The 27,589-nt window shown below is 43.3% G+C and overlaps 1 protein-coding gene across 1 annotated transcript; it reads left to right on the forward strand.

Moving 5' to 3' along the window:
• The first annotated feature begins 1,125 nt into the window (after nucleotides 1-1,125).
• PSKH2 (protein serine kinase H2) lies at nucleotides 1,126-27,268 on the forward strand. The gene is made up of 3 exons (XM_075316274.1): nucleotides 1,126-1,367; nucleotides 11,444-12,110; nucleotides 26,951-27,268. The coding sequence occupies exons 1-3, from the start codon at nucleotides 1,126-1,128 to the stop codon at nucleotides 27,266-27,268; spliced, it is 1,227 nt and encodes a 408-aa protein (XP_075172389.1).
• The last annotated feature ends 321 nt before the right edge of the window (nucleotides 27,269-27,589 follow it).

Genomic DNA, 27,589 nt, shown 5'->3' on the forward strand with positions numbered 1-27,589 from the left:
CGTCGAACCCGAATCCTTTTAGAGGTCAGCCCGGTTTGGTGTTCGGTGGGTTTCTCCTTGTAACGCCTGTCTATGGTTTCCCTGGCTTGAAGCTAGGAGGTTACCCGGGGTTTCACGAGATGTACTCTTGTCCGTATCTGCAGGTGCTGCGGTTCTGATGTGGGGTCCGGCTTGAAGCAAGGCCCAGTTCCTATATTGCACTGTGCTGTCGGGCGCTGTGGGGTCAGGGAAGCTTGAAACTTTCCCCGTCCAGGCAGATTCTGGAAAACCAACGAGAAGTATGATCTTCCCTAGGGTTCTACCGCCCTGTGTGGCATTGGTTCGGTGGGGAGCAGAGATCCCTCTCCCCACGGTAACCGTTGTGACCTTCTCCTCCTTCCCACCGGACCACCTGTAGATGCTGGAGAACTCTCCAACTGTTGTGTTGGCTTCTGACTCCCCCTGCTGGCTGCACCTCCCCCTCCCAGGTCCTAAGCTAGTGGGACTGGGGCCCCTGTTGAGGGCATCCTGTAAACTTCTCTCTGTCGGCGACCCCTTTATTACCCGACTCTAGCCCAGTCCCCAGTGGGAACAGGACAAGCTGGTGTGTATTTTAGTGTGTAATGTGGTGTAACCGGGACGGACCTCCTCAGTAACCGGGTTTAGCATTACACCCAATGTTGGGTGCAATACTCTGTGGCGACTGAAGCCTCAGGGGCGCCACACATCCAATTGCGGAATTTATTATTATTCCAAGATCTATTGGTTAAAATGTATTTTGTTCATGGAACAACCCTTTTCTTTTAAGAGATAGAACAAAACAACTTTATATAAGTTCACTGACGTTAGAGATTCTATTCTATATAACTACATGAAGTTATATTTGTCCTTTCTTAAAAAGTTTTCTCAGTTAATGAAGTTTAAGTTCCATCTGAAGTTAGCTACGTTCTGCTTGACTACCTCCCTCCACTTCATGTCTATGTGTCACCAATTATGTACTTAGCCATCAGAGGTTGTCATGGACAGTGCGTAGGAGGAGCTGATTTAGCTGTTCAGGACAATCTCTGTTCTTTTTGTCTTAGGCAACTGGAAGTGTGATGGGTCCCTTTCTCCTCATTTTACTCCTTTTGCTCCTATCTTCCTAAGATGGGGTGCGTAGTCAGCAGTAAGGTGCTTCCAGAGCCCATGGAACCTCCTCTCAAGAAGAATCCATACTACGTCAAGCTGATCCGTGCCATGGTTCCTGTTCAGTTCTGTGGTGAACCTGTGAAATGTAAGGCTGAATTTTGGGGATTACAAGAAGAACCTAAAAGAGATCGGGAGATTGAAGAAAAAAAGAATCAAGTGGCACGGTACCGTGCAAAGTTTGACCCCAGAGTTACAGCTAGGTGAGTATCTTCAGATTGCTCTGAAATCTTTGTAATGTTCAAGTACAGTCTTACTTGTGTATATGTAACATATGTTGGGTCTTCTCTTGATTGCAAAGTAGATCGCCACTATCTGATAGATCTTTTTTAGATTTTTAGTACAGAATCAGTATGACCTGAAGTCTAAGCTTGTAAACTTCTGTTCATGCAAATGATATGTAAAGTGTTGCTCAATGTGCACCTCAAGCAATCTTCAAGGTGGTTAAGGACATGTAGTGTGTACTACTGAACTGCAGCTTTCTAGGTTTAGGTCTGGTCTTCTTGCCTAACAGCTCGGGGGATGGAGGTGCCAGTATAAACACAGCAATTAAATTACAATATTTTTTTTTATATGGCCCTCTTTAAAAGAAAATTAATTAATCAAAACCAGGAATGATTTCAAAGGGAATGTAAAATTTAAAAGGAAGAACCTTCACATTCACTGATTCACATGATACTAGTAGGGAGTTGACAATTAATTTAATTGTTCTAATAAAACTAAGCAAGTGGGTTCCAATGAACCCTTAAAATAGGCCCTCAAACATCCAACAAGGGCTATAATTATAAGCATATAATATTATTATTATTATTATTACTATTATTGAGCGAGCTGTTGATGGCTCATAGGAATTGTACACTGTTTCTAAATTTCTTACTAGTAATGATGCTATAGGGGCTTTGTGATCCAAGACACACTTATTAAAAGAGTTACACTAGTTCAGGGGTCTCCAACCTGCGGCGCAGCAGCCACTTGTGGGTTGTGGGCCCATGATTTGTGGTTCGCGACTGTCTTTCACCAGGTCTAGAAAATGAAGAGCAGGTCTCCAGATGGTGACTTTTGTGAGCAGTCTCGCACAGAAGAGCAGATCTGAATGGGGTAAGGATGGAACCACTGGATCTTGGTATATTGTCTCAGTGTGGTGAATTCTGTGGACTGCTATGGCTGTTATTGTACTGGTAATGGGGGCTCTGGGTGTCACTACTGTTAGGTGTCCAGCGTTGGATGTGGCTATCGGTCCTCACTCATAGCTGAATGCAGCTCGCGACTTTCTTTTAGAGCTGAATGTGGCCCTCATGGTCAGAAAGGTTGGGGACCTCAGCATTAGTTTCTGAGAGTCATAGGAATATTGTAGGAAAATAGATACTTTTTACCAATTTTTACATATTTGAACAAAACTTTATATAAAATGGGTACATGTTTAAAAGGGTCTGATTGATTCTTGCTTGCTATACTTTAGGCTAGTGATTACATGCCAAGGTTTAAAAAAAGAACAAAAAACAAAACTTCCTCAGAGCCAGGTCGGCGTTTCTTTGGAAAACCATAAAGTCATAAGTCAAGAGCCATCATCACATGTACTGTTAGAGGAGAAAACTGGTCTTACTCTAATGGACGATTTTTGATATTCGAACAGACAGGCAGTCAGTCACTCTGTTACAGATCATACACCGATCAGTCCTAACATTAAAATCACTGACAGGTGAAGTGAATAACATTGATTATCTTGTTACAATGGCACTTGTCAGGGGGTGGAATATATTACACAGCAAAGTGAACAGTCAGTTCTTAAAGTTGATGTGTTGAAAACTGGAAAAAATGCAAGTATAATGATCTGACCTGACTTTCACAAAGACCAATTGTGATGTCTAGATGAATGGGTCAGTACTTGTACAATACTGCAGTGGTTAGTTCCTACCATAGGAGGTCTAAAGAAGAATGATTGGCAACAAAGTGATCAGTGCCAAAAGCTCACTGATGCATTTCTGATCAATGGTGCCTACACCTTGAAATAGTCTGGTGCTAAGGTCTTGGTTCTAATTACCACAGGATAGCTTCAGAAGTTTTGTGGAGTCTGTGCCATGTTCAGAGGTTTTGTGGAGTCTGTGCCATCTTTAGAGTTTTCATGGAGTCCATGCTATCTTGAGAGGTTTTGTAGAGTCTGTGCCATCCTCAGAAGTTTTGTGGAGTCTGTGCCATGTTCAGAGGCCTTGTGGAGTCTGTGCCATGTTCAGAGGCTTTGTGGAGCTTGTGCCATGTTCAGAGACCTTGTGGAGTCTGTGCCATGTTCAGAGGCCTTGTGGAGTCTGTGCCATGTTAGGAGGCCTTGTGGAGTCTGTGCCATGTTCAGAGGCCTTGTGGAGTCTGTGCCATGTTCAAAGGCCTTGTGGAGTCAGTGCCATGTTCAGAGGCCTTGTGGAGTCTGTGCCATATTCAGAGGCCTTGTGGAGCCTGTGCCATGTTCAGAGGCCTTGTGGAGTCTGTGCCATGTTCAGAGGCCTTGTGGAGTTTGTGCCATGTTCAGAGGTCTTGTGGAGTCTGTGCCATGTTCAGAGGCCTTGTGGAGTCTGTGCCATGTTCAGAGGCCTTGTGGAGTCTGTGTCATGTTCAGAGGCCTTGTGGAGTCTCTGCCATCTTCAGAGGCTTTGTGGACTCTGTGCCATCTTCAGAGGCTTTGTGGAGTCTGTGTCATGTTCAGAGGTTTTGTGGAGTCTGTGCCATCTTCAGAGGCCTTGTGGAGTCTGTGCCATCTTCAGAGGCCTTGTGTAGTCTGTGCCATCTTCAGAGGTTTTGTGGAGTCTGTGCCATCTTCAGAGGCCTTGTGGAGTCTGTGCCATCTTCAGACACCTTGTGGAGTTTGGGCCATCTTCAGAGTCTGTGCCTTGATGGATCTTTGCTAAGCTGTTTAAGTGGCATGTGGAGGACCTACCCAATATTAGGCAGGTTGCTTTAATGTTATGAAGACTGATCAGTGTAAATTAACAACTTATTTGCAAATAGTTGTAAATGTAAGAGTTCTTACTTGGGATTAAAAAGCAAACAATGTTTATGATTTTTCCAATGATAAAAGTAATAGAAACACATCTTAAGGTATATTTGACCAGTTTAATGAGTCCTTAGATTGTAGTTTCTTCGCTAGATAAAGCCAAGAGTTAAGGCCCCTTTACACATTGAGACTTTCTAGCGATCCCACCAGCGATCCCGACCTGGCCGGGATCGCTAGAAAGTCTCTAAACAGTCGCTGGTGAGCTGTCAAACAGGCAGATCTGGCCAACGATGCAGCAGTGTTTAGAGACTTTCCAGCGATCTCGGACCTGCAGAACGACCTCGCTGGTAGGGAACGCTATAGCACGCCTATGGGAAAGTCGCTAACGATGTCATTGTAACAGTGTCAAACACACCGATGCATTCTGCGCAGCAGGAAACAAAGGACCAAAAGTGGTCCTGAAAGATAATAATAATAATAATAATCTTTATTTCTATAGCGCCAACATATTCCGCAGTGCTTTACAATTCAGGAGGCTCATATACATATACATATTTCTAGATACAGTATATAAGACATAGACATATAAGATTTGTAGCGATCAGCGACCTCACTGCGGGGGCCAAGTCGCTGATGCGGGTCAAACACTGCAATGTCGCTGGGGAGGTCGCTATTACGTCACAAAACCGGTGATGTTACAGCGATATCGCTAGCGATGTTGCAGTGTGTAAAGGGGCCTTTACAATAAGGCACAGCTCGAAGATAGGAAAGTTAAAAAGTTAATCCCATCTTCTTTTTTCAGGAGGACACCTGATTGCAAATGAAGGTTGGTGGGAACCAGGCACTCTTTTTTGAGTGACAGTTCAGGCCAGCAGCATGAGGGGTCTTGGTGGAGGCAGACACTTCTGATCTTTTAAGATGTGCCTCTTCATGAATAGTGAACATCTGAAGAGTGGTGTGTGCCTCAATGTGCTACACTGGGACTTATTTCTGCCTCAGGGAACACCAGAGCTTGTCATGAAATAGATAAGTTGTGCCCTCTTGTTACCGTTGTGCCCTTATCATGCCCTAGCTCTGCCCATTTTGTCAAAGCTGGAAGAAACTGTTGTAAAACCCCAAAAGTCCCAAAAATTTTGTTCAATTTGCAGTTGAGCTAAACCTCTCCACCTTACAAAGCAATTCACATCAAAAGTCTGTCGAAATTGCTTTGATGAATTGGGGCCAAGGTCTTCTTAAAAATTAGATTCATGATGGAGTAATTGAGCTTATTTAAATACAGAACCAAGAACACCCTTCATCCAGCACTATCTGTATATTCTTAATGCAATGACTGAGAATTAAATGCCTTTCCACTATATACACTTCTTACAAACAGTGGAAAAACTAAGACTTATTGTCTGGGATTAAAAAGAAACAATTGTGCAGATGACCATGTTTTCGATCTGAGTGCTATCTGTCAAAAACGTGGGTAGCACTAGGACTCAGAATGTTATTCAATGAGGCCACGCAGATGTCCAATATTTTCCTCCAGTGCTCCGAGGAAGAAACGCTCAGTATGCATGATATTTCTCCCAGAATCCGATGCTATTCAAGTCTATGGGTCTGTGAAAAAAATTGGACATCTCCCGGATGACATCCAAGTGTGGTCCGATTTTCATGGACTGACAGAATAGAGAAACTTCTTTTTTTCTTAATTCACCACCTCCGAGATAAACAAACAAATTCCACTCTGATCAGAGTCTGATTAGGATAATAAGATCTTTTTTCTCAGAAGAACCCAGCCTAAGGCCTCTTTCATACGCCCGTGCCTTCGGTACGTGTATGGGCAATTTTCCCACATACCGGAGACACGGGCACACGTTGACATATGTTTTCCTATAGTTTCTGGCACACGTAAGTATTTTTGCACGGAACGTGTGTCTGTTCCGTACTTACGTGTGCCCGTGTGCTCCATATGCCGACATGTCCGTTTTTCTCCGCCATCACGGGTGTCACACGGAACGCAAACGTGTCACACGTAACACACACGGACCACACGGATGTGTTCCGTGTGCCACGCACCGGAGAAAAGACATGTCTTTTTTTTAAAAAAAAAAAACCCTTTACTCACCTTCTCCTGCACTGCAGACTCTGCCGCTGCTGTCACTTGCTGCCGACCGCCGCTCATTATGCTCATTTAATATTCACTCCACTGCAGCCTGAAGCAGGAGGAGCGGGGAGTCGGCAGGACCAGAGACAGATCAGCATCACGGACAGCGACGCCAGGGACAGGTGAGTAGAAAGTTCCCGTTCTCCGTGTGTTATCACGGATAACACACGGAGAACACGTGTGCTATACACACAGCTCACAGAGGACAATCCGCATCTTTGACATGTCCGTGAAACACGTGTGTGATTTTCACGGGTGTGTGAAAGAGGCCTAAAGGCTACTTTACACACTGCGATATCGGTCCCGATATCGCTAGCGTGGGTACCCGCCCCCATCTGTTGCGCGACATGGGCAAATCGCTGCCCATGCCGCACAACATCGCCCAGACCCGTCACACATACTTACCTGCCCGGCAACGTCACTGTGACCGGCGAACCGCCTCCTTTCTAAGAGGGCGGTTCGTTCAGCGTCACAGCGACGTCACTGCAGCGTCACTGAACCGCCGCCCAATAGAAACGGAGGGGCGGAGATGAGCGGGACGTAACATCCCGCCCACCTGCTTCCTTCCTCATAGCGGCCGGGAGGCAGGTAAGGAGAGCTTCCTCGTTCCTGCGGCGTCACACATAGCGATGTGCGCTGCCGCAGGAACGACGAACTACATCGTTACTGCTGCAGTAACGATAATCGAGAATGGACCCCCATGTCACCGATGAGAGCGATTTTGCACGTTTTTGCAACCATGCAAAATCGCTCATCGGTGTCACACGCAGCAACATCACTAATGCGGCCGGATGTGCGGCACAAATTCCGTGACCCCAACGACTCCGCATTAGCGATGTCGCAGTGTGTAAAGCCCCCTTTAGGCACAGCATGAGGATTTGCAAGTTGAAGGATTAATCCAATCTTCTTTTTTGGAAAAATACCTAATTTCAAGGGGAGGTGGCTGGGGGGCTGGCACTCTTGATTCAGTGAAAGTTCAAGCCTCCAGCGTTTTTGTTGAGGGAATGCAATATATTTTGTGTCCAGTCATACTGTAATGTGAAGATGTCTTAGGTCATTTAACTGAGACCTTCCTTCTCTCTGTTGTGAAACTGCGGAACCATGAAGGCCCATGAGAGATGAGAGAAAAGATATTTTATCTGCATTTGGTTGTGCAAGTCCAGACAAGTAACGATTGTAGAACAGTTCATGGTCTACGAGGAGCTGCTGATAAGTCTTTGGCTTTGTGATCTTTTTTTAATTCTATGGTAACGAATGTTACATCACATGAAAGCCTTATGTGTCTAATATCTGTTTTTAAAATGTTGTGTTTGTTGCTATGGCAACAGTGTTGTACACATACGAGAAAACAAAATGGCGGAGTCTAATGCGATATTCACAGAAACTGAGAGCAGAAGAGTGATAAAATTCTTTTTTCATCAAGGAAAGTCCGCGTAGGATATTCATGGTAATATGTCGCAGACATTGGAGGATCAATACCCTTCATATTTCACAGTTAAGAACTGGGTTGCCAAATTTAAAACGAGCCACTGTAGCACCAATGATGAGGAACGTCCTGGAAGACCGAGAGTGGTTGTTGTTCTGGAGATCGTCAATACTGTGCACAACCTCATACTGTCAAGTTTTGTCTGTTCACTTCTGGTCAGATGCTGTCAATTTTAAAAATAGTGTCAATCATTAGGTCAGTGCAGTTTCGGCTACATTGTAGGCATGTCTGCAATGTCGCAATGTGTAAACCCACCTGTCTAGAGAGAAACCTGTAATGGGGTGTGACGGGATCACTAGGAACAGGGGTGCATAAATGGGCCCTCAGACTAAGGGAACCATGGCTGACCCTGATACTAAAGATACGTCTGAAGGTAATGATGTTTGGGCCGCCTTCCTAACCTGAGCTCCTGAACAATCCTGTTCTAGTGGCCCCCCTCCCTCCACTCCAGAGAGGGCTGGGACAGGAGTGATTAATCCCATACAAATAAACAGCTAAAGGAAAAAATAAACCTTAAACTCACAGCAAATCACACACCGAGGCATAGACAATACATGATCAAGAGAAAACTACAGAAAGGGAGGAAATGATCAGACAACAAGAGCATTTCCACAACACACCAAATAGCACACAGAAGTTCACCAGGTAGTGGCTAAGAAAGCACAAGGACCGTGATCACTTAAAGCTATCATTGGCATGGAAGACCAGGCTCCACCATCTTAAAAAGGCGGAGGTGACTGATAGGTCTTCTGTAACATGTGACTCAAGCAGCTATCCACAGGCTAGCAGAAATGAACTCCTGCAAGCCCAATTACTTACAAGAGCACAGCTGGTTGATGTTCGAGCCTGTCTGTGCAACTCAAAAGCAGCATTGTGTGGAGTGTCTACTTCTGCTGTCAACAGTGTCAGATATAGTCCTGACACTTGACGAGTTTTGAACCAGACACTGACTGACAAAACTTACTAGTAAGCCCATAGCCTTACATCTTCCATCGGTTTTAAACTTGCAGCGCATGTGAGCATTTGCTACACAGACTCTTAATGGCCAAACGGACCTTTCATAATTCAAAACAAGGACCCAACAATCCAATGCCATGAATATAATCGGGCATGTCAACAAAACAATGGAAATATGAAGTATGTGAGATGAGAAAGGGACTCATGCACTGGATTAACCTCCACTCTATTTTGGGAACCTTTGTACACTGTATACACTTCTTCTCCCTGAAACTCACTCAGGTCCTTGGCCTCCCCTCCAGCCTCCCCATTAGGGATTTTCGATTGCTGTATTATGGAGCATAAATCTTTATTTTTAACCATCAATATTGTTTTTCCAAAAAGGAAGATATGTCATCTATCTACAGGATCTGATCGCTGGGGGTTCAACCCATGGATCCCCCACTGATGATGAGAATGGAGGTCCAAAATGCCCTTGTGTAAATGGAGCAGGAGTGAGCATGTGCAATATTAACTCCATTCACTGATATAATTAATGGTGGCAAATTCTTACTACCACTCATATCTCACAGTCAGCTTTGGGTCGAAATTTTTCCTGTAGGTTGAAGAAATATGGATTACATTTGAAATATGGAATGCAGAACCTACATTAAAGTGTATATATACAGTAATTATAGCCAAAACCAGAGTAAGAGGTCTTAAAGGAAATCTGACAGCAGGTTTTTGCTTTTTAATCTGAGAGCAACATAATGTAGAGAGAGAGCTTGGTTCCAGTGATATCACTTATTTATCAGTGTTTTATCAACTGGAGATTATCACTGCATTGGACTAAGTTTCATGTACACTTAAGACCAGATAATCTGTGTACCACTGTCCCCAACACTGATTGGCAACATGCAATGTGCACAGAAAGATACCAATCAGTGGTGTGGGTAGGGTAATAGACAGCTATGTAATCTGACCACTGTAAAGTGCTACAGCAAATAAATAAGGGATTCTATCAAAACCAAGCAGCTCAGTAAGTGATACATCACTGTAGTCACACTTTCTGCCCCTACATCATGCTGCTCTCAGATTACATAGCAAAAACCTGCAGCCAGATTCTGTTTGCCCTGATTCTACATTGCTGAATATATGCAGGAACTGTCCCAGTTATTATGCCCTGTAACTAGCCATTCAATATTCTAAGTGTGTGGATCCTCTTCTATCAGCATTTTGTGAACTCTAAAGGCTGCTTTACACGCAGCGTCATCGCTAGCAATAGCACCCGCCCCCGTCGTGCGTGCATCACTGACGATTTGCCCGTGGCGAACAATATCGCTAGTACGCGTCACACGAACTTACCTTCCTAATGACGTCGCTGTGGCCGGCGAACAACCTCTTTTTTAAGGGGGCAGTTTGTGCGGCGACATCACACAGCGGGCCACCAATAGAAGTGGAGGGGTGGAGAGCAGCTGCATGAACGTTACTCCCACCTCGTTGCCGGAGGACGCAAGAACGCTGTTGTTCGTCATTCCCGGGGTTTCACATGTAGCGATGTGTGCTGCTTCAGGAACGACGAACAACCTGCATCCCAAACGAGCAACGATATTTGGAAAATGAACGACGTGTCAACAATCAACGATTTGGTGAGTATTTGGGATCGTTAGCGGTCGCTCGTAAGTGTCACATGCAACGACGTCGCAAACGAGGCCGGATGTGCGTCACGAATTCCGTGACCCCAGCGATATCTCGTTAGCGATGTCATTGCGTGTAACGGAGCCTTAAAAGTTAAAAAGAAATATTTCCCTCACTTTACAGCATGAATCATCATTTACAGCATGAATCATGACTGGAATAGTCTAATGAGTGCCTGCCTCAAAATGAATTTACCACAAAATTATCTAAAAAAAATTACCTGATCAACGGAGGGTTAAATTAACTATAAACACCGTTTGTCCGAAGGCAACTAGAGGTACCCTAACTAAGGATAACTAAAATATAAAATATATTTTTTATTTCACAATTAAATGGCTATCATTAAAAAGACAGGACAGGGTAGAATATTAATGCTATTAATCCCTCATATAGTAAAGGGTATCAGTTAGCCGCGGACCAACTGATTATTATATTCCCATATAATTATTGTCACTTCCTAACTCTATGCCTGCTAATTAAAATTCCCAGCTATTAGCCTGCCCGACATGTTTCGCCATGACTGGCTTCATCAGGGACTATAGCCTATGTCCCTGATGAAGCCATAATTAAATGGGGCTATATTGGAATATAATAATCAGTTGCTCCGCTGCCAGTTGATACCCTTTGCTATATGAGGGATTAATACCATTAATATCCTGCCCTGTCCTTTTAATGATAGCCATTGAATTGTGAAGTAAAGGTTATATTTTAGTGATCCTTAGTTTGGGTACCTCTAGTTACCTTTGGGCAAACTGTGTTTATATGCCTCAAAATGGAATCCCAGCTCTCTGTTATTTTTGTGTGGAGCCGGTTAGACAGATCTAGTGGTCAGAACTTAGTATTGATTCTTTTGTCTGAAAAAGTCATTTTTTAATACTAAAATAAGTACTTTGAATATTTATTATGCTATTGCATTGACCTTCAGATGAGCCTAACCTTATGTAAATGAGAATGATCATTTAGGAGAATTGATGTCATTTATGTATTAGCTAATATTTCTAGTTCTGAACAGAATTTTGTCTTTCAGATATGATATCAAAGCTCTCATCGGAAGGGGAAGTTTCAGCAGAGTGGTAAGAGTAGAACACAGAGCTACTCGACAACCGTTTGCCATCAAAATGATTGAGACAAGAGCCAAAGAAGGCAAGGAAGTCTGTGAATCAGAGCTCAACATCCTCCGGAGAGTCAGCCATCACAACATCATCCAGCTTATTGAAGTGTTTGAGACTCATGACCGAGTGTACATGGTGATGGAACTAGCTACAGGTGGAGATCTGCTCGACAGAATCATTGCTAAAGGATCATTTACTGAGCGAGACGCCACCAAGGTGCTTCATATGGTTTTAGATAGCATAAACTACCTCCATGGACTTGGAATAACACACAGAGATCTCAAACCAGAAAATCTACTCTACTACCATCCCGGGGCTGACTCAAAGATAGTAGTTACTGACTTTGGCTTGGCAAACGCTGGTAACAAAGGAGGAGACTGGTCAATGAGGACCATATGTGGGACTCCTGAATACATTGCACCAGAGATTATTCTGAAAAAACCTTATAGTAATGCAGTGGACATGTGGGCTCTTGGAGTCATGACTTATTTTTTATTAAGTGGATGCATGCCCTTTGAAGATGAAAACAGAACAAGACTTTACCGGCTGATCCTTAAAGGAAGATACAGTTACTTAGGTGATGTAAGTATATAGGGTGTGTAGACGTTCAGTACTAAGAAATGTACCTTCATGTCTTAAAGGGAGTCGATCAACACAGAATGAATGTTCAAATCAAGTACAGGTGCTCGTGTGTCATGGCGGGTCCAAACATTGAAGTGCACCTTCCCACCTTCTTGTTTTCGTGTTTATCTCCTTCCTCTCCCCCGCTCCTCTTCTTTGATTGACAACTATGGCTTTATGGAGCCAGAGAAGGGAGGAGATAGATGGAAAGCAAGCAGGTGGGAAGCTGCTTAGACACTCCATGATACATGAGCGACTGTGCTTGGTTTGAACAGTCATTTTGTGATGACAAAGTCCCTTCAAAGATATTGTCCATTGCTTGAAATGGTGCTTGAATTTTGTTTTTGAATTTTGCTCATAAGGTCAGCAAGATCATCTCCTGTAGAGTGTAGGCTCTTATGCTCAGTGGGATCCTCTCCTGAAGAATGTAAGCTCTTATAGTAAGAAGGGTCTTCTCTTTCTCATGTAGAAGCTAAGCTCTTATGGTCAGCAGGGTCCTGTCTCTCCTGTATAGAGTAAGCTAATAAGGTCAGCAAGATCCTCTCTCTCCTGTAGAGTGTAGGCTCTTATGCTCAGTGGGATCCTCTCCTGTAGAATGTAAGCTCTTATAGTAAGAAGGGTCTTCTCTTTCTCATGTAGACTCTAAGCTCTTATGGTCAGCAAGATCCTCTCTCTCCTGTAGAGTGTAGGCTCTTATGGTTCACAGGGTCCTCTCGCTCCTGTAGAGTGTAAGCTCTTGTACGAGCGGCTGCTGATAAGTCTTTGGCTTTATCCAAAAAGAAACTTTACATTTATTCCACATACTCTCCACTGATGTCAACACACTTCTTACATCGGTATTCCAAGTTCTGTAAGCCTAGCAAACAGTCGATTTCAGTTGTGCCTCAAACCAGGCATCTTAGCAGCCATGGCATCAGAAATGGTGTGAAATTTGGTACCAAATGCTCATGAATAATGACACAAACACGTTCACGGGAAATCACCATGATGTCTGCTATTGCTTTAGCTGAAATTCGTGGATTCTCCAGTATGAGGTTGTGCCCAGCATCAAGGATCTCCGGAACAACAACCACTCGTCGTCCAGGACGTTCCTCATCATTGGGGCTGAAGTGGCCCGTTTTAAATTTAGCAAACCAGTTCTTAACTGTGGAATATGAATGGCATTGATCCCCCAATGTCTGTGACATATCACCATGAATATCCTTTGCGGACTTTCCTTGCAAAAACAAGAATTTTATCACTCCTCTGCTCTCAGTGGCTGTACATATCGCATTAGACTCCGCCATTTTGTTTTCCCGCATGCGTAGAACACAGTTGCCATAAGCAACAAACACAAAATTTTGAAAACATATATTAGACACAAAAGGCTTTCATGTGATGTAATATTTGTTACCATAGAAACAAAAATAGATCACAAAGCCAAAGACTTATCAGTACCCCCTCGTAGTCAACAGGGTCCTCTCGTAGGGTGTTAGCTCTTATAGTCAGGAGGGTCCTCTTTCTCCTGTAGAGTGTAAGTTCTTATGGCCAGCAGGGATAAAAGTAACTATTGTTGAGCCCTGACTGATCAAAAATGTATCACTATCCTGTGGATCGGTGATAACTTGCTTTCAGTGGACAACCCCTTTAACAAATTAAAGCAGATCTGTCACTAGATTACATAATAGAAACTGGATGGATTAATATATAGATCTCTTAGTTTTAAAGCCCATGTCAGTGGGTGCATAATCATAGTATTAAAGCAAGCATTTTATTGCTAACCTGCACTCATGAAATGCTTGGTTTAAAATTAGGCAGAGTTTTAAAAAGGATTTTGTAGTCATTCTGGCATGGATTTGATTTAATACGTTTACCAGTATTAACAGGTACAAGTGATCTTTTTAATAATCAATTCAGTTACTTTTTTTAAAGGGAACCTTTCAAAAACTTTATTGCCACCCCCAGAAATAATTTATATGACTGTGTAACCCTTTAAAAGATAAGCCATTCAATACCTTTATGATCTTAAAGCACCGCTCTAGCAGCGAGAAATCATGTTTTTGAACTTGTGTCTGGAAGTGCTTTGGGGTGTGACGTTGCACTTTTAGCTTCTCAAACTCATGCTGTATTGCCTACCTACCAGCATCCACCCCTGCCTGATTGATAGGTTGTTTATTTAGTACATGGCCTTTAATCTGTCCATTAGTGAAAGGAGCGTACTGCTGTCAAGGTTGGGAATTTTGGGGAAACCACAAATGGTGTTTCTCAGGGTCACAGAGACGGATTTCAAATTGATCTGCACAGATATAAATGAATCTGACAACAATGATCACGCTGAGACGTTTTCACTGTTTGAGCAGAAGCAAGCTTCTGGCTCATGTATTAAAAGTCTCATGATTATACAGTCCAACATTTGACTTTGAAACAGGAACAAGGAGTAAGAGATAAAGCCCCAGCTTCACATCCCAGCTGGTGAGAACCAACATGTTATGAATACAATCAGTGTGTTATGAATACTTCTTTCTTCATTGTACATTTTAGCCTATCCATCTTGCTTAACACATTCCTGAGTGCACATCTTAAAATCATATTATGGTGTCTATGCGATTGTCATACTGACATACAGATAATTATGCAACGACATCTATGCTTTAATTATATACACACACAGATTATCTTATTACATCTGGACAAGCGGCCTACAGCCCAGGCCTTATCCCCACACTGCTAGTTAAGAAATACAGCATTAGGCTGAAGATGGGTGTCACAAATTCAAAAGTCAATTTTCCGCTATTGAAGTGAAGGAACTGGCGGGAGCTCTGCCGAGGCTGAGGGTTGTAGTAGTCGTGGTATCCCCGACTGGCTTCCTTCATGATAAAGGGATGAGGTTTGCAGGAGCGGCAGGAGGATGCCAGCCCCTGAGGAGTTTACCTCTGTATTAGTATACAGTCCCGATAAAGAAGAGGCAGACTCCGGATTCTCATTCAACATCTTCGCTTTATTTAGTTGGTAGAGATCTTCTTCCTCTGAGACAGGGCACTTCTTTCCCAGACATATCCATTTTCTTGCTAGTTTCACTATCCCTTCTGTAAGAGTTTTCCATTGGCCACGTGGTTTACCGATCCCTTTCCCTGTGAATATAGGTGCTCTGGCCATGCTAACCTCCCTCTTCCCAGGGAACCTCAGCAACATTCTTTACTGCCAGTCCTCAAACAACAGGGCGACCTTCTCTACTTCAGGATCTGACTACTCTCCACTCCGTGTTACTCTGCAACCTCCTTCTTCCTTGTCTCCTTCACTACTCCCAAATCTCCTTCCTTCTCTAACTTGTGCCCCTCCCCTATGTCCTCTGAGCTAATCCCTTCCCCCCCTAAACTCAACTATGCCCTCTAGTGGTGAACTATGGAACTCCACCCAACTCTCCTTCCTACCAGAAAAAGAAGCCAGGTCGTCGGGGAGGTTTTGGGGCTACTACCACCCCCTTACAGAAGCAGTGTCCTAAATAGATCAATTGGCTTATCTTTAAGGGTTACGCAATCAAGTTAATGGTTTCGAGGGTAAAACATTTGACAGAGTTCCCTTAAATCTGGTAACAGATCCTCTTAAAGCAAACCTGCCTCATTCAGATATGCTATTTATGTGCAGATATAGTCGTAATCTTCAGGTAAATTATATTTAAATTCCTTTCTGGCTCGTTTACTGGGGTACAGAGTACAGGAAAAAAAATTAAGTTTTATTTTCCCTACAACCACTTGTGTCCAGCCATCGGGGCAGTGCTGGGAGCTTTGACATCACCTCTCAATATACTGTGAGCATGTTGTAATCACTTCTCTGTACTTTTTTGTGACAGCCTGCTCTGTATATACACACTTGCCTATGAATGTTGGTGGTTCTGGTCTTGTATTCATGCACTGATTGTAGTTCTCGTGATGTATTCCGTTCTGGTGACATATTCATGTAGTGATGGTTGTTCTGGTGCTTTAATCATGTATTTCTAATGGCTCTGGTGATATATTCTTGTAGTGATGATGATTCTGGTGATGTATTCATCACCAGAAGAATCATCAGTACATGATACAAAACCAAAATCATCATTAGTACATAATTAAAACACCAGAGCCATCAATAGTACATGAATAAGGGACCAGACCCATTATCAGTAGATGAATACGTCACCATAACCACCATCAGTACATCAATATATCACCAGAACCATCACCAGTACATGATTATATCATCAAACCCCCATTCATACATAAATAAATGTCACCACAACCACCCTCAGTACATTAATACATTACCAGAACCGCCATCAGTACATGAATAAGTCACCAATACAACCATCAGTACAAGAATACATCACCAGAACGACCATCGGTACATGAATACATCACCAGAACCACTATTAGTACATGAATACGTCACCAGAACCACCATCAGTATTTGAATACAATAACCAAGTTTAGTACAGCGATGAATTGTAATGTCAAATCAGCTCCATATTGTCATGGGTGTGTCACGATTGATAAGGAACCCTGTAGTATTTGGCTGCAGAAGGTCACTGCGTTTTCCTGCACAAATTGCTTCTTGATTTTCCATTCTTTCTTCTTTGGTATGAATGGAATTCTATGTATCTTCTCTGTTAGGGATAACTCTTTCCCTTTAGGATCCTGCGGACATCTTGACCTTGTCAGCGGAAAATCCTCATTCCCACTCCCGGTGTCTTTATATACTTGCATTTCCCCTTGGTTTGTTGCTGGTGATAGAGTTTTACTCCTATGCTGTCCAGATTGCATGCAGTCGGCTTGTAATCTCTTGGACACACATTGTATGTTGGTGTCATTCTCCCAAAGTCATCTTGCAGATAAGTTGTCCATTTGCATTCCCCTGTTGGTTTTCCCTGTGTGTTCTTTAGGACTTGGTGGTGTTGACTAATGCTAATGCTCATCCCATCCGGTCATGACCAGTTCAGGGTCCTAAGAATCCTGCTTTGCGCATAGGTGCAGAATCTAACCAGGGACATCAGGCGAGCCAGGGGCCAGAGGTTGGGTCACCATCTCCTCTTTCCCTAGAGCCAGGATTTCCCCTCCCCCCTTTCACCGTTGGTCTGGTATTCCCCCATACCAAGTGTGACACATATAGAATTGTATTGCATGAACCTTCAACATCCAGAATGTCCTTATAAATCAAACTGGGGACCATACAGGAATCACAATGCTGATGAGATGTAGTTAGTGTGGCGCCCTGGACAAGCCAGGTCATCACAGAACTACACCAACACACCCCACACCCCGGTTAGGCACACCAAAGCCAAACACAAAATCCTTGTTGCCTTCCTCCAGGGGCTGATGTCCACACCAGGGGGTGGGCCAGGCGGTTGGTCCCGCCCACCGAGGAGTTCACAGTCCTGGAGGCGGGAAAAGGAAGCAGATCAGTTTTGAAGTTTGAGAAGTGATGAAGTAAAGTGGTAGAGGAGCAGTCTGAAGGCGTCCGGGTGTGTGGCCCGGACGGAACAGCAAGGTTGGCAGACGGTGGTGACCGTCTGCAGGAGAGGCTAATTGGAGCAAACCGTATGGACCGTGGACGGGCGGTGGCCCGGCGGTACCGTATCGGAGAGTAAAGAGAAGCCAGCACCATCCGTCAGGGCTTACGGACCCCGACAAGGCTAGGAGTCGCCGTTAAATTTGTCAAATCCGTTAGCGAAGGGAACCTCCGGGGTTTCCCAGCAGTCAAGACCCGATTGAAGGCAACCGCTCAAACCGTAGAGGGAAACACAGTCACCGCCAAGGCTACAGTTCCCAGGGCCAGAGCCTGCGGGCAAAAGGGGCTCACTCAGCCTCCATCCAAGCTGGGGAGCGGGTTACCAGTGGGAAGCCATTGGAACTGTAACACAACACAGGTGCAGGGAAAGGCAGTCACCATCAACCTGCCGGGAGGAGAAACACCGCAGCCGTCTGTGGGACCCATCCATCCAGCCGTTTGTTTTACCGGAGACTTTGCATTCGTCATTGGCTGAGTGAGTACCACCGTGCTGTGTGGCACAGCGCTGCCTCCGCGACCCTGCACCTCACCAGGCCCCGTAACCCGCCTGCCATCCATCCCTACCCCCCTCACCGGGCCCCAGGACAACCAACCCCCTACCCACGGAGGGGAGAACCAACATCCAAGCTGCTCCCCGTCATCGCTCCCGGGATCCCTGTCCAGAGCAGCGGTGGTGTCACCAATCTCACCACAACCGTGGGTGGCGTCACGGACAATATCAAATCCCCACAATCAATTCCCTCCTTTTCACTCACGGGCGAGGAACGCCGCTCGAGTCCCCGGGATCCAGCCCACCGCTCGAGCCATCACCGAGCAGCAGCAGCAGTCGGACCCGAGCAGTGGGTGAGCGCCCTCCCCGCCCGCGACATTAGTATCATAAATAAACATTTACATCCAGGTACCTCTTAGTTGACATCTTCTCTGATGGGAATCATCTCTTCATTTACTTCTCCATGTTGTCTAGAAGCCATCATAACGTTTAACTTCAACAGCTCATCTCTGCAGATGTCTGTTTCTCCAGTCTTTTGCAGCACATCATTAAAAATAAGAGTGTTATTAAAATATCCTCTGCAAAAAAAATTTGTTCATACTATGCCCTAAATGACTATCCTATAGAATATGGCCTCCATGCTACCTACCTTAATAAGAAATAACCATCACACTGTCTGAATTAATTTGCTGCAACTGCCACACTGTCTGCCATTATCAGCTATAAACACTACACTGTCTGCGCTTATGAACCACAGCCTATACCATAGCTATCCCCTTTCCAGTTTTCCATTATACTCTTGATATCTCCAGACTGTCCCCCAGCTATATCAACCTCTCTCCATATTGTGCCCCCATTTCACTCTGCTTCCTCTCTATATCCATCATATCCATTCTGAGCCCCCTCTTCACACTATGCCTTCATACTGCTCACCATGCTGCCCTCTCCAAACTATAACCCCATCTCACACTGTCCCCTTTCATGGTATGATGGTCCCCACAGCTTCCCATACAGTATGATATCCACAACAACCCCCTTATATACAGTATGATCACCACCACGGACCTCCACATATAGTATGATGGTCCCCACATCACCCCATACAGTATTATAGCTCCCACAGTTCAAAATACAGTGTAATGGCCCCTCAGTTCCGGATACAGTATAAAAGTACCCACAGCCCTTATGTACAGTATAATGTCTCCTACAGGACCCAACAGAGTATGAGTCCCATAAAAGCCCCCAGTATAATGTCCCCTACAGCACCGTATACAGTATGGCCACCACAGCCTCCAGTATAATGTCCCACACAGCCCCACATACAGGTTTTTTTATTGTTATATTATTTGGCCACTATATGGTGGCTGTGGCGGTCATCAAATGAGGGGCTGTGTGTATATTGTTATGCTTTTCAGGACAATTATGATCATAATTGATCTGAAATGCATGGCATATCTGCATTCTGTGTCTCGTTTATATTTTTGTGGATTATCCAACAAAGCCATCTATTATTTTTCGTGGAGCTGGATGTTTCCTTGTTTTCTTCTCATTACACAAAGACCCTGAGATCCGTGCACCTGGTAGAGAGTGAGCTGGACTTTACTTTACTAAAGCCAATGTGTCTCCTTTTATTTTTTTTCAGTCGTACGGACCCCAAAAAGCTACAGATATGTGGTGAGCCCCATGAGGTAGCATGGCTTTGTTTTCTATCCATGATAAACACCAAGAAAACACATACATGAAAAACGGATGTCTAAATGAACCTTAGCCGAACAGACACACAAATCTTAATTAAAAAAAACCCAAACAGATGAGTGGATGGTTTCAATAAACAATATGGGTCAGTGCTCTGTCCATTTTAAAACCAAACCGCTCTCAGATTTGCACGCCATAAAGATTGGGACCCATTTTTATACCTACCAACCATCCCGGATTCAACGGGACTGTCCCGATTTGAGGGCTCCCTCCCGCAGTCCTGCTGTATACAGCTCTTGTCCCGGCTCCTCCTCTCAGTGCAGTGAATAAATTAACTCAAGAAGAACATGCATAAATTAAATTCTCATCTGCTCTGCTTTCCTGGGACAAGGCTAGAACTCATGAACTTGTGAGCTCTTTGTCAATAGGAAGCAGCTCTACCATTGACCTGTAGTGCAGACAGAGAAGCTAGAACAAATTATTCAGCTACATAGAGATATGGATAGATATATCCTGCATCTCTATGTAGCTGAAAGAACAAGTCAGATTCTTTTGTTCCCATAAAACTACTATAAAGAAATGAGAAAAAAAATGTAAAAATATAATTTTATTTTTCACTTTCATTGGAATCAAACCAGCAGCTTTCAAACGCATAACATCAGCCCTAGTTGTCCTAGCGGTTGAATTAGTGAGTAATGTCTGCTCACTCGAAAAATTTGGTGCTTAAAAAAAGAAGTCAAATAAAGGTAGATCATTTTTGGCACACCATGGGTGAAATAATAGGAGTCCAAAGAATGATATTTGCAATATAAGTGCACTTTTTATTTTTCAAGCAGAAAAAAAATGTAAAAAAGAATAATACACATGTCCAGAGACCAATGTTTCGGCCTTTTTGGGCCTTTATTAAGGTGCTTATCTGGAGAGTCTGTGTGCATAGTGTCTTATAAAATCAGAGAAATGGCACTCAGGTGGATTCCATAGTTAGAAGCTTGTGGAAGATGTAGAGGGCTCTGAATAGAGGAATATGATGCAAAGGTATGGACAGGACAGATGTAATATTTATGGTCAACCTGCGTTCACAGGAACTGACAAGTGTTTCCTGCATCTATGTTGTAGCGAACACCGTTATATACAAGGACATGTATTGGTCACCAGTCCTATATCTGGATCTGTCTTGTGCTAGGAGGAAATAAAATTACATATAAATACAATATATACACCTAAATGTTGCCATAATATGCAGAAATAGTGACATCACGGAAAAGTAATAACTCAGCACGAGTCCACTGTGCACCAAATATTAATAACAATATGTAGCTATAAAAAAGTTATATCAACTACATGAAGTTGCAGGTATATAGTATAATGGGAGGCTGCTCCACTATTCAAATGGTATAGATAATGACAAAAGGTCATATAAAACCAGTGATAAAAACAAGGTAAATGAAAGTAAATCATGGATATTTACCAAAATGTAGCAGGAGCTCAGAGCCAAGTATGTGACGCCCACCCCGACGCGTGCACCAACACGTGCGCGCATCGGGGTGACATTGGCATCACATACTTGGCTCATGCTACATTCTAGTAAATATCCATGATTTTTCATTTACCTTGTTACCGAAAAAGAACAAACTTACAGCTCTCAGAATATGGTGACAAAAAAATCTAGTTATTTTAAAAAAATAATTTTTACTGCATGATAGCAGAAAAACTTAAAAAAACTATATAGATCTGGTATCGCTGTAATCGTACCGACCTGAAGAATAAGGCCATCTTATCACTTACCGTATTTTTCGGACCATAAGACGCGCTTTTTTTGCCCCAAATGTTGGGGGAAAGGGGGGGGGTGCGTCTTATGGTCTGAATGTAAGGCTGTGGGGAATGAGGGTGCTGCGGTGGAGCGGGTCATCGGGGGCATGAGAAGGCTGTAGCAGCCTGCCGTGACCACGTGGGCTCGCTCATTACATATGCATGCCCATCCTCCCTCACATCATCTCTCAGCACTGAAGCTGACGCTGACAGGTGGGCAGGGTGATGGGCGGGGGGTGCGCGCACAGTAAACAGCCAGCCGTGATCACCCCTGGCAACTACAGCCTGGAGTGATCATGTGCGGCTGTATTCACTGCTCCCCACGCATCATCATCAGTGCGAGGTGAAGTGAATCAGTACACTCACCGTTCCGCTGCAGCACCGCGATGTCCTCCTGATTGTCGGCCGCGCTGTGTGGAGACTAGCGGGGCTCACAGCGATGACATCATCGCTGTGTGCACGTGTCCACACAGCGTCGCCGGCACAGACAGAAGGAGATCGCGGTGCTGCAGGGAGCGTGGCCGGCTCCACACAGCGCTGCCGGCACAGACGGAGGAGGTAGATGCCACTTTTGTGGTTGGATTAATGTCTCTAAGTATTCGGTCAGTGTAGCTACAGGGATTAAGTACTTTCTGAGGGACTTTGCAAATTGCCTGACAAAAGGGGTAGTATATGTGGCAACATGCACATGCCCAAAGAACTATGTTGGGAAAACGCGACGCGAATTTCGAAGGCGTATAGGGGATCATTTGGGAGATATCCGGCACAAACGGGACACTCCCATATCCCGTCATGTTTGGGAAAATCATGGAGGCGACTCAGGCGTACTTAAATTTGAGGTCTTAGAAGTAATCACACCAAGTGAAAGAGGAGGGAATTGGGACAATAAGATTCTTAGGAAAGAAACGGAATGGATATTTCGTTTGGGGTCGGTACAACCAATGGGTCTTAATGAAAATCTAACATATGGGTGTTTTTTGGATTGACGTATATTGGGCTGTGATTATTTTTTGGGGATGTATTGAGATGGTTCCACTGGGGGGAGGGTATTACTTCCCTTACTGGCTTTAGTGTATGGTCCGGAGATATTGGAAAGACTAGATGAGGTTAGATTGAATGATAACCTCCCTAATATAAACCCCCATTATTGATATTGGGATTGGTTTTTTATCAATAGTAACAGTAAGCTAAAGGTCAATAAATTATAAAGAGAGGGGTATAATTAATGTTTGTTAGGGTAAGAATATCCCCCCTACTTCTTGGGAGTATTGAATTGGCCCTTTAATGATTACATTAACTAATTCAATATATATATATGCAGTAAGGCCCCTTGATTTTTAAGTACATCTGGTTTATATTGTAAATATGAGGTCAGTCAGTAAGTTCCTTCCCCCCCATGTGACCCTTTTGTTATTTGGAATTTTGTGACATGTTGTTTTTAGCCTGTGTGCTCTTAATGCCTCGGGCGCATGCGCGGCGCTGCGCTATGAGAACTACGCATTGCCGTTTGGAGAATATGGGCGGCTGCGTGGTTGGCGCGGGTCTGCGCATGCGCGGTGGCTTTGATGAAGCAGACAGGAAGTAACATCGGGTTTATATGAAACAATATGAATGACGTGACTGCGCGCGTGCGCGGTCGTGATGAGGTGTAAGGTGTAAATTGTATCCAAGAGTGCGAAGCTATCAAGCACAGAGTGTCTAACCATTACCAGAAGGAACCTGTGACATATCATGTGTCTGAAATCAACTATCTTTATGAAGAGGAATACAATTTTTTAACTTCAAGTACATATGTGATAAATATTTAATCTATCAAGAATTCTATCAAGGAACAAACTATGGTTATTGGACTTATTCTGTGTAATCTTTGGCATATAAGTGTTTGTTGCTTTGCTGAAAAAATCCTTTTTCTAACAGTTGAGATGATGGCGTTGTGCCGATATTAGGTCTCTGTTCTGTAGAGAATGACCTTTTGGCATTCTATAAGGTGCATGGCATCTAAAATAATAGCTCAGTAGATGAGTGTACACTACATGTTGGGTGTTGGTTCTGTTAGGAATAACCTATGGGTATTCCAGGATGTGCCTAGTTTTAAAGTTATCCCTGTTTTTTCCTTTGTTAAATTGACCAGCTGTGGATGTGATCTGGATGTTGAATAGCGGTCATAAAATACATCAAAAGGAGTTATCAGGGATGACACTTGTATTATTGTGGTTATATGGTCTCTGGAACTGGATAGGGGTTGGAACTAGATATAGAGACGAAATATCTTTTTGTCTCTGTATTCAGCTCCTAAACCACTGTGCAACAGTGAGTTTAATAGTTGTTTTAAAAAATATGTAATATGAACAACGGTATGAAACGTATATAAATCCTTGAAAAATTGCAATTTTTCCCTCTGAGGGATTTGTAGGAGGAGAAATGTATATCGATTTGTGATTGAAGGATGAATTATTGCTATGTATCTACCCCTTTATTGGCTGATTCCAGTTGAGACATTGTATGTATTTATGTCTATGAGTCTTTTTTAGCTTTGGTATAATAAAGGAGAATTTTTTAGAAATTTGGGGTTAATATATTTTTGAGTCACAGACGGAGGAGGAGCGTCGCTGCGTGGAGCGAGGAAAGGTGAATATAAATGTTTTTTTTTTTGTTTGTTTTAATGTTTTGTTTATTAAGGCAAAAAAAAAAGTGAATACATAGTCAACAGAAGACACAGACTTAACTAATATTGGTACGATTGTTACAATTGTTACAAAGACTTCCCTTATGTCTCCATGACACTTAGCACCTGTACAAAATCTGGCCTAAGTCAGACATCATTAGGCTTATCCAACAGGCAATAGGGAAGATCAATCTAAGTTGTCAGCCTGGTTTCTGGATTAACATGAAACAGTTTTCTAATCTTGAGTAACAAAGGAACTAGGAAAAGAAGAGAAGAGAAGAGGGGGGGATAGCTTGAGTAAAGGTAAGCGAGGTTGTTTCACTTGAAGTTCAGATACAAGAGTCGAGTCAGCAATCTCAGGAAACGAATAGAGAGAGGGGATAGAAGAGACAGGAAGAAGGGAAGAGAATTTGCTCATAGGTCTAATCCTACCGTGGACATATTGACTTGCAGGCCGTCGTTCAACTTGCTAGTGGGAGGGTGAGGCGGCCTGAAGTACACTATGTTGCCTACTAAATGTTTTTTTTTTTTTTTTATGTGTGTGTCGCAGGATGGGCGCATATGAGCAGGATGATGGGCGCATATGAGCAGGATGATGGGCGCATATGAGCAGGATGATGGGAACATATAGCAGGATGAGGGATACATAGCAGGATGAGGGAGATATATATATATATATATATATATATATATATATATATATATATATATATATATATATATATATGTATAAATATATATATATATTTTATATATGTATAAATATAAGGATGGGGATTATATACAAGGCAGGAGGATCATTACCAGGATGGGGTACCTTACTAGAGAATTTGGGGACATTACCCCCATAACAGTGTCAGCAGCAGATCCTCACCCCATAACAGTGTGTCATGACCACATTTTTTGCTTAAAATTTTATTTTCCTATTTTCCTTCTCTAAAACCAGGGTGCGTCTTATGGCCCGGTGCGTCTTATAGTCCGAAAAATACGGTACACTGTAAGGTGAACTGCACAAAAATAAAAATAAGAACTATTCTTCTACTGCTGTCTATTTGTTCAGTCTACCTCCCAAAAATCAAAATTAGCCTTGGTTCATATTTATCCTGCTCTCTCCACTGAGCTCTTACGTCTGGGTTTCTATGTAAATCCCTAAAACTGCAATTTAGACAATACTCCATTGGAACCAATCACTATAATGAGCCAGATGCAGACACATTGGACTCCGTTTGGTCTCTGTTCTGGTGGTGTCCTATCATTTTAGGCATCATTTTAGCACACAAGTGTGGAAGACCACAGTTCTGTGCACCGCTAACAAAGATGTAGACCACCAGAACAGATGCCAAACGTAGTCAAAAGTGTCTCCATCTGCCTCATTATAGTGAGTGGTTCTCTCCAGGGTTTGGTCTGAATCACATTTTTGAGGGATTTATACGGAAACCTCCATGTAAGTGCTCAGTGGAGAACACAATAATGTGATCCCAGTCTTATACTGAAAGTGTTCAAAAATGTTCTGTACCCGAAAATATTACCAATAAAACCCCTAACTTATCCTGCAAAAAACAGTCCCCACTCAGGTTCGTCATCAGTCACCAGAAATATAGGGGATTCCTACTTTACTGGTAGAACAAAGGCTCTTGGACATCAGACTCTGATCACATAGCAGAGTCTGACATGCCACCTGGTGCTTCTGTGTTGTTTAGTCAGAGTCGGGCGTCGACAATTTTTGTGCTGGCTGATGATCGGTCTGGCAGGAGTTAATTCCTGCTATCCTGTAACTTGCTGCTGGGGTCACAGGTTACTGAAGAGCTATCACAGCCGCCTCCACCCTTTCAAAGATGGTGGATCCTGTCCTTCCATGCCGAATATAGCGAAAACGATATCGGTCTTGGTTCATTTGGTTCATGGTGATTCAGCTTCTTGTGCACTGCTGTATGCTATCGTGGTGTGTTGTGGAGATACCTTTGTCATTGTGTATTTCCTACCTTTTCTTTATTTCCGCCATGCACATATTGTCTTAACCTCAGTGATTGACTGCTGTGAGTGTGAGTTTCGGTTCCTCCCTGTCCGTCCATTTGTGTGGAGATTTATCACTCCAGTCCCGGCCCCCTCCCGGTGGGGATAAGGGGTATAAGATCAGGGCTTCTTAGGAATTAGGGTTATGCTGGGGGTCCAAACCTGGCCACCATTAGGCGTACCTCTGGAATGAGGCACAGTTAGGGGGTCCCCTAGCCAGAGGGCCAGTTAAAGAGTCCTGATTCCCAGCCACTCCATTACCACCATGACAAAAATGTACAAAAATGTATTTCATGGTATATTTTTTCTTCCCTAATGAATGCTATGGCAAAGTTCCAGAAAAATGCAGTTTATCCACAACAGATCAGTTTTTGAAATCTAAAACGCTGAGGATTTTCTGCTCCAAATCTGGATGTGGTGAAGTCACCACTGTTTCCTTTGTTTTTGTTTTTTTAACATTTTGTATCTGTGATCAACAGCCCCATATTTTCAAGTTCTTTTCCATTGTTCTACCAAATATTTCTCATCAATATTGTTTATATGAGTAGTATATTATATTACTACTATTTTTGTAAAAACCCAAACTAATATATATTTATTTCCTTTCAGCCATGGCCAAGCGTTTCCAATCTTGCAAAGGACTTTATAGACCGGCTGCTCACTGTAGACTACAGAGACCGGTTATCAGCCAGTGATGCCATACAACATCCCTGGATCAAAACTATGGCAGCTTCATCATCTATGAAGAATCTTCACAGGTCCATCTCACAAAACCTGAGAAACAGGGTGTCCTCTCGGTGCCAGAGCACCAAGTCAGAGCAGTCAATGAAATCCGGCAACTCCAACAAGTCCCGGAGGATGAAAGAGATCATGGAACGCAATATGCGCTATCATGCACACGTTGTGGGTTCTGAGGCCTCGCAATGAGCATTTCATGCAATGTTATACCTCTAACACTTTTTTTTTTATTTAATGTCTAGTTTACTTTTCACTGCTAGACTTTTATATAAAAACTCAAAATATTGATGAGACCACCAAAAAAAAACATAATCCTGTCATTGTCACCAATGTTTCTGAATTATCCTGTATATATGTACAGTCTCTGACAGAGGTTCTGTCGCTTATCCATGTTATGTAAATAAAAGCTTATAACCTGACTTTAAATTCATCCATTGGTTTTATAAATTACTCTTTTGAAAGCTGAAACCTTCCCAAATTTGGTTTGGGTTATGAAAATAAAGTTGCTGC

The sequence above is a fragment of the Anomaloglossus baeobatrachus genome, chromosome 6, assembly GCF_048569485.1.
Source record: "Anomaloglossus baeobatrachus isolate aAnoBae1 chromosome 6, aAnoBae1.hap1, whole genome shotgun sequence".
Taxonomy (NCBI): domain Eukaryota; kingdom Metazoa; phylum Chordata; class Amphibia; order Anura; family Aromobatidae; genus Anomaloglossus; species Anomaloglossus baeobatrachus.